Raw genomic sequence first — 8743 nt, forward strand, 5'->3', positions numbered from 1 at the left:
AGTTCTAAATGGTTTTAGAGTGTTGCAGTGTGGTTGATAGGGAGCAGAGTATTTTTTAAGCATGGCTGTTCCTAGGGCACTGGGTCGTGAGACTTTAAAAAATGGGTTGCCAGGATGGTTTAAGGAAAATGTGTGTGTGTGTGTGTGTATATATATATATATATATGAAACACGGCGGCGGGAACCAGCAAACATAATTTTACTAATAAAATGAATATAAACAACAAAAACAACATTTCGTTTATAAACCACAAAACGAAAGTAAGTGGTAGCTGACTCACAAACCAACAAGTAAAGTCCAAGGCCTGGTCCTCTTTCACCTTTCACTGGTTGCCAGGTCTGCGAAACAAAACCAGCCCAACTGCTAATCAAAACTAGCCTCATCTTGTTTTTTTTCTGTGTTTTTTCCCTCCATGTGGGCTCCCTTCTGTCAAAACGATTGCTTTAACCCGTAGTCTAAAAACTATAAGTTCCAAGTGTGTTTTAAGTGGTTTTTAGAGATGTGGTTTCTAAGGAGCTGGGTGTTTTAAGTGTTCATATGCAATTGATAGGGTGTTTTGAGTGTTTGCTATGTGGTTTCTAAATGGTGTTTTGCTGGACATATTAATATGCACCAAAGATGAATAAGTTTGTAGTGATAATTGACTTATTAAACAGCAGTAATGAACTAAACACTGGAAAACAGTTATAGACCATACTGTGAGCGAACAAGCATTATTAGCCATACCATAATTGCCCATTTGTGCCCTCGAATCACTATCTGTACTTCCAGACAATGATATAGAGAAAATAAGATTCTCTGTGACTGATAATGCCAGATGCTCAGAATTAGCTATAATCTGCACATAAAGCTCAAAGCAGCAGGCTTTCTTGATGGTTTAGATGACCTTCCTTTTCCATACGACAGTTTCCTGTTCCTGAACATCACTGCTTATCTGGTGCATCGCTCTACCGACTCGCTACTAATTAAAAACTTTCTCTACATAATGAGGAAGATTTACTGTTTTTTTTTCTTTGATAATTTTCCTCCACCTGATACCAAGGCCTGGCTTTTGCCACCACCTCCGGCGACACACTTTCAGTATAGTTCCTCTCCGCTCTCTTTATCAAACGAACGTCACCGATAAAAAATCCCTCCGTTACCACCATATAAACAGAGCCATTTTTCAGCTCAGTGTCTGCCTTGTGCAACAGCAAAACACTCTGAACTGCCTGCGACTCCGCTGCACCGCCGCCGCTGTATAATCACGCTTGTTTTACAGGGCGAGAGGCTGATGCAGAGAGCCGGGGATTTATTCCTGACATGGCGACTTGTGCTCCGCTGTCAAACGTTTTGACAGAGCTAATAGTGTGCATTAGAGGCACAAATCTGCGGGTGTAAACCCAGGCAATTCTCATTACCCTGCAGGACCAGCCAGGTCTCTTTGTTATTCATTAAAAATGAAAAGGGGACTTGCCTGGAAGCATTTGGCAGTTGTTATGACAGATTATTTACCTTGCAAAGTCTTCTTGCAGGGGAGAAATATGAGGGTACTGTGATTCGCGGCATCTAGCCGAAACAGTGTGAAAAAGTACAAATTGAAGCTAGTACAGTGTTTTAGTGGGACTTGTAATGTGACTTGCTTCACTTGAAAGTTGACAAAATTCTCAGAATAAGATGTTGAAATGCCATAAAAGTCTGATTTTTTTTGTTTTGTAGTGCTGAAGTCTGTTGAAAAATGAGCTTTCACTCATTTTTCATTGCATTTGTGCAGCGTTGAAGGGCACACTACTCTTTAGAGTCATTCCAAACGAAAGTAAGCAACTGAATTGTTTCCTGAAGGCCATTGACAAAGTAAAAATCATTGGTCACTTCAAGAAAGTAATTTTGCCATTTATGAACCTGGCTGGCAAGTCCTCACGATTTATTTTAAAAACCTAAGGTCATTTAAGACACTAAGATCTGCGAATTTAAAAAGGCCAATTGTTGCTGTACACCGAAAGACTGTCAATAAGAAAAAATATTTATGCCACACTGAATAACACGGTCACAAACCTTCAAAAACGTGAACTGCTTGAGCATGTCTGCTATTTTCTCAGCATTTCGTCCCTCATTGAGGAAGTCCAGCTCTAGGGGCATGTTCTTCTTGGCTTCTTCCACCAGCCACATGAAGGCAAAGTCTGGAAACAACCAGTGGACAACCTGAAGGAGAAACTGAAAACAGACACGCATTCAGTTATGCTCATTGACATACCCCTCTGTTAGGATCTGATCAAGATAATTTTTTTAATAACATGGATCATATTTTTTTTATTTCTATAATTTATTTTAATTTATATATTTTATTTGATATTATTTACATTTTTATATTTTATTATTTAATTTTATTTTATTCTTCTGGCCTGATGAAACTATTTCATATAACATGGATCAAGTACAATCAATCAGCCAGTTGCAAAATAAACCCCAAAAGAGTGATGCAGACTCTGACGGGAAGGAAAAAGAAGTCTCTGGAAGGGGTATGCAAACTTGCACACCTTTATAATACATTAAACTGAAGCCCAGACTCTGAATAAGACCTGGCTGTAATAGAGTAATTATATGTGATACAAATGAAATTGTAGGTGCATGGACAAATGGCTATTTGCAATAAAATGAATGAATAAAACTATTGGTTGAATGATGGACTCTATTTTTTAAACACTAATGGGAGGTGAACAGGCCCCTAGACGGATAGAGCTATACATGGGCGTGTGACAATGACAGAGCGTGTGAATTAGGCATCAGAAGCCAGGCATCGGCAGCCCTGCTCCCTTGGTAATTACCTCCATCACAACAATGTCCTTGGAGCTTTGGCGCTGGACCTTGGGATGTTGTACCTTCACTGCCACCGTCCTCCCATCTGGAAGTACTGCTTTGTGGACCTGAGCGAGGGAGGCGGCCCCTTGAGGCTTTCCTCAAACTGGATGAAAAGATCGCTGAGCTGAGGATAGAATTTTATTTAAAGGTTAGAAAACTGGAAAGAGGCAGGAACTCTATCGTACAGGAATGCTGTAGGTGTTTTGACACTGAAAAACAAGCAGGCAGTCATTTAAATGGCACTTTTATCCAAAGAAAGTTGCAGTACACTCATGGGCGAATTCAGGAAGCTAGTAAGATAGGAAATTGTACTGCGAGTTTAGCAGTTTAGGCCATGTGTGCACTGTTCCAGGTTTAAAACAATTAATTAATGAAATCTGAAAGAACTTAAATTATTAATATTACTTAAAAAAATTTTTTTAAAGCAATCTTTGGCCAAAAATAATTCTAAATATATAGAGAATATTAAATAAATAAATAAAAATATAAAACATTGTATATATCAAATTGTATTACTTACAGTACATATTATTTATAATATATTTAAATATTATTTACATATAATAAAATAAAAATGATAATTTGTATAAGAAAAAAAATCATTATAAATAATATAGCACACTTTTCAGGATTGTATACAAAAAACTTATTAATATGTTATTTAAAAAATATATATATAAAATGCAAAATAATATAATAACCAAGGGAAGCCTGTACCAAGAACAACAGGACAAAATCCTTCACCATCCAAATCCATAAATCAAAGCTGATACTTAATGTGTAATAAAATGATTTTAATGACATGCCCAGTTTCTTCACATCTATCTAAAATTGAACAAATCAATTAATCAAATGTATTGGATGGTTCTCTTTCCAACACTTCCCCCAAAAATGTGTTATACTAATTGTAAATACTGTCTACAAAGAAATATGATATTCAAAAAGGAACAAATCATTTAATTGCCAGTTCAGTTATAACAGCGGGGGAAATTATGTTGAGCAGGGTGTAAGCAGGGCATCTTGTAAATGCAGTTGGTGAAAAATAGCATGACTGATCAGTATGCCACATTTTCCTGCGATGCCAACTGCAATGAATTTTCAACACAGACACAACAGGGGCAGTGGAAGGGGATGCCAAGAGGAAGTGACAAATGTCTCGTGTGTGTGTGCACAAGAGGAGTTAACCATAAATAAATACTCCAAAAGGAATATCAAGCTGTTCTGCTCCAAAACGACATATTTCCAAATGCGTTTCCTGCTCCCAGAGAGACAAAAAGTATGTATGTGCTGTTAAAAACAAGAGTCGGTGGACCTTTCAACATTGAGTGCCAAGAAATCCTAGCTTTCACACAATTAATGTCACCTGGCAACCTCTACACAAATGAATGAGTGCAGCACATGAAGGTCAACTCAAATTCGGTTGTTCTTTTTATAGTGGCATACTGAAACCAGTGGTCATGGTTTGCACACATTTTGGAAATCATAGGCTCTTGGCGCTCAGGAGGTGAAATCAGACTACAGAAATACCTAATTTTGTTCAATATATGCATGAATCATTCTTGTATAAGGCGACCATGTAGTTCTATATGATGAGCTTAGTGAAAGTCAAGGAAAATCAATGATAAATAAATAAAGTATACTACACTACTAAATTATACATATCTCTGTACTTAGAATTTTACCCAGTATTTTGTGTGCCTTTTATTTGCTGCTCAGCAATATGCAAACAAGATCAACTATGAGCACTAGCCAGGTCTTGTGTTGTTAACTAAATGTACTGCTTAAGAAGCCCATCTAAAATCTGAAAATATTTGAGCTGTATAAATGGCAAGTAAATCTGCATTAAAGGTCTCGTTTGTTCATAATGAGTCTAGAAATTGCCAGCTCCAATTTGGAAGCAGCCAAATTCCAAAAACAGAATTAAGAAAAAAGAGAGCGGCTCAGACACATCTGATGACTAAGTTAGTGGATTTTATCATCATCCAGGTTGGACTTCTGCCATCTGTGACAGCTGAGCGGCATGGGGCGGACTAGAGGAACCTCCAGAGAGAAAGAGAGAGGCATGATGCCAGGGTCTGCTGTCTCAGGCGAGGGACCATTGAGGAACAGACACTTCTCACCTTATGCATTCACCCAGAAATTTCCCCTGCAAATGGCTGTGATCCAGCCTGTTGACGTCTGGACGGCACCCAGGAGAAGTATGAGTAACATGCAGAAGAACAGAGCATGAGGTAGCGGTGAATATCACATACAGAGTTTTGCTTCTCTGAATGTGAAACTTCTTTAGTGACACAACCAAATAAAAATAGACTTTCTTTGTGTCATGATTAAGATTTCCCAGTTCCTGGAAGGGATAACAACTGCAATGATATGCAGAAACGCCCCATTTCCTGAGCAGAAATGAGTACTTTTACTTGTGAAAACCTCTCATTGGCTTCTAAGTTAATCATAAAGTAAATTACATTTACTTGACAAAGCCAATTTCTAAAATTTAAGCTTATTATTATTATTCTAAGACCTCAAATTTCAAGACATATCCACTAATGTTGGCACAGACCTCCAGACTGTTCTGACTCAAGTTTCTAGATCTTTTCTTAACAAATTCAACTTACAAATTTCCTGTAGCAGACCTCTGAAAAAGCCCACATTCCCAAAGACTTTCGTCCAAGGGTGTAACCTTTTCATTTATTGATTCCTATAGTGTATTCAAGCTACACCAAATATTCCTAGATGCTAGTAACACATATAAGCAGGCTAAACATGCTAAAAACAGAACAGCAACACCTAGCTATCAGTATGTTAAAATTCCTTACTAACATAAGAAATTATACTAAAAACCTGCTGATGTGTATTTTTGATGTGGTTTATGATAAAGTCTAATGATGGGGTCTGAGGTGGCCTAATATGTCTAATATGATCTGTCTGAGTTTTAATTGGTCTATCTGACTTTTCCTGATTAAAACCTTCAAGCTTTTTAAAACTTTCAGACTAGGCGTTGTCATGCAAACATCAAATTTTGTCATCACACTTCCCAACCCGAGTCATTAGACTAGCCTGTCTCTTGTCATATGCAATATGCTCAGGCCACAGTACTACAACAGCGTTCGCTACAGGAGCCGCTGTATCAAACCTCAATTGTGCGGTAATTCCCTCTGGAGTTGTGTTTCAATATGTCCAGCATTGCACGCAAAGCACAGGTCTGTCATTTGTATTTTCATACCATTTCGCATCACTGTCCTTTCTCATTTTTGTCATTTTGTTTTTGCCGGAGCGTTCACGCAGTTGACCCAGTTTGTCCTTTCTGAAATGATCAGATAATCAGAGTTTTGTCTCTTTTTTCGTTCAGACAAAGCCAATTTCTAAAATTTAAGCTTATTATTATTATTCTAAGACCTCAAATTTCAAGACATATCCACTAATGTTGGCACAGACCTCCAGACTGTTCTGACTCAAGTTTCTAGATCTTTTCTTAACAAATTCAACTTACAAATTTCCTGTAGCAGACCTCTGAAAAAGCCCACATTCCCAAAGACTTTCGTCCAAGGGTGTAACCTTTTCATTTATTGATTCCTATAGTGTATTCAAGCTACACCAAATATTCCTAGATGCTAGTAACACATATAAGCAGGCTAAACATGCTAAAAACAGAACAGCAACACCTAGCTATCAGTATGTTAAAATTCCTTACTAACATAAGAAATTATACTAAAAACCTGCTGATGTGTATTTTTGATGTGGTTTATGATAAAGTCTAATGATGGGGTCTGAGGTGGCCTAATATGTCTAATATGGTCTGTCTGAGTTTTAATTGGTCTATCTGACTTTTCCTGATTAAAACCTTCAAGCTTTTTAAAACTTTCAGACTAGGCGTTGTCATGCAAACATCAAATTTTGTCATCACACTTCCCAACCCGAACACATTCTAGTCAGTTATCATTTCTATACACTAAGTCCATATGGCCAGGTTTTGAGGGATAAAGTCTAGCACACTTTGCAGCTTTTCCTTTCCAAGAAAGCCACCTTAGAAAATAATAGACTGTCTGACCATCATGTAAAATGTGAAAAGACGGTTTGTTTTGTTTTTACTGTCTGGAGGCAAGTTTATCTAAAATAGCTTCTACAACAATAATAGACTAGCTCATTCAAATAACACAGCACAGCAGGTCAGTCCAAAATTGTACAGACAACACAGAAGAAATGTGCAGACTTTGTGATCAGAAGATCCTGTCTGTCCAACGGTAAAAAGCACCAATAATTTCACAGACAAATCTCGGTAAACAAAGCAAAATAAACAGATTTGCTCCAGGATGTCTAGTTTATGTGCTACTCAGTGCCTCAAAACATTAAAAGTCACTAAACTGGCAAACTTTGACCTTTGACTTTATGGACTTAATGGATTTCAGACCTTTGACTGTCCATCCTCAAATATTCACAGCAGCAGACCAGATCCCAATAAAGATTTTATCCCTGCAGATGCAAAATGCCGCTTATCTTTTATGTAAACTCACATGTCACACTTGCCACTTTTGAGTGCAATATATAGTCTGTGAACAGACTGTGGTGGAGCACCCTTATAGATACCTTATTCCAATATTCAAATAAATGCTTCATTATTAGCCTATTTATAAAACTTAACTAGCATAAGTGGTCACAAGTCAGTTTTATAGGATGCTATGCCAGATATTTGGCCTTCACATGTATAGCAAAACAATCAGCCTCCTTCAAAACAGTTTTACAGCAACACCAACGGACTCAGCAGGTGGACATGGTTGGTGTCACCCATCCAAACTCTGTTTTTTGTACATAGACAACCTGTCTGATTAGGCTAATGTGAACCTGACCATAGCTAGTTTGTCAGAGGGACCTTCCAGCGCTCCCGAGGCACTTCTCCCACATACAACTAGCACTTGCCAATGCATGAGTTATGCAACCATATCTCTGGGAAAGCTCTCAGTACACCATAGCCTTGCAGATTTTTTTTTTCAGTGTATGATTCGACATATAGAACGTTTGACACAAAAAGGGCTGATTTTTACCTCTATATTAAATTTATATTGAGATTATACACTATAGATAGTGTGTTGCTTTATAAAATGACAGTTCAACCGTCATTCGATAATGCAAGAGTCAAGCAAGATTTTGCATCACACACTGGGCCCCTGCTGAGTCACTTCTTTCGCATCTGTCATTCAAAGCCTGGAGGGGGTGGAGCTATGATAGGCTCCTCCTACCCCATCTCCATTCTTCACACAGTGGGACAAGAATAATGGAAGCAGTTAGCTACAGCAGAGGTCAAGAATGAATCCCTAGAGAGCTGTAGTCATTAGACTAGCCTGTCTCTTGTCATATGCAATATGCTCAGCCCACAGTACTACAACAGCATTCGCTACAGGAGCCGCTGTATCAAACCTCAATTGTGCGCTAATTCCCTCTAGAGTTGCGTTTCAATATGTCCTGCATAGCATGCAAAGCACAGGTCCGGCATTTGTATTTTTGTACCATTTTGCCTCACTGTCCTTTTTCATTTTTGTCATTTTGTTTTTGCCGGAGCATTCACGCAGTTGACCCAGTTTGTCCTTTCTGAAATGATCAGATAATCAGAGTTTTATCTCTTTTTTCGTTCAAGCTTATCTAAAGCCACAGATGACTGGGAGCACAGATCAGCCAGTGCCTGCGAAGGCCTGATAGCATAGTGTGACCTCTGACCTCCCGCTGAGCAGCCGGAGCCATTATTGTGCCTCACTGTAATCACAGTCAGCTGAGACTGCAGCAGAGGGGATACACAAACAGAGGAGAAACCGATGTGAGCGGCCCTCAAAACAACTAAAGCCTGCCTACTGACTGACCAACGAGGCTGTGACATTCATTCACCTGTGAGCAAATTTAGATGTGGCGAATAAAATA

At 38.4% G+C, this 8743-nt stretch overlaps 1 protein-coding gene across 1 annotated transcript in view; it reads right to left on the reverse strand.

Moving 5' to 3' along the window:
- Nucleotides 1-8743, reverse strand: part of LOC107740534 (uncharacterized aarF domain-containing protein kinase 1-like) — a 128282-nt gene that overhangs the window by 58945 nt on the left and 60594 nt on the right. Inside the window, 3 exon segments of the mRNA XM_016552985.1 lie at nt 2036-2194; nt 2806-2933; nt 2936-2963. Of these exon segments, the coding sequence (XP_016408471.1) occupies nt 2036-2194; nt 2806-2933; nt 2936-2963 (315 nt within the window).

Source organism: Sinocyclocheilus rhinocerous, unplaced genomic scaffold (assembly GCF_001515625.1).
Source record: "Sinocyclocheilus rhinocerous isolate Xijiao unplaced genomic scaffold, SAMN03320098_v1.1 scaffold761, whole genome shotgun sequence".
In the NCBI taxonomy this organism is placed as follows: Eukaryota; Metazoa; Chordata; class Actinopteri; order Cypriniformes; family Cyprinidae; genus Sinocyclocheilus; species Sinocyclocheilus rhinocerous.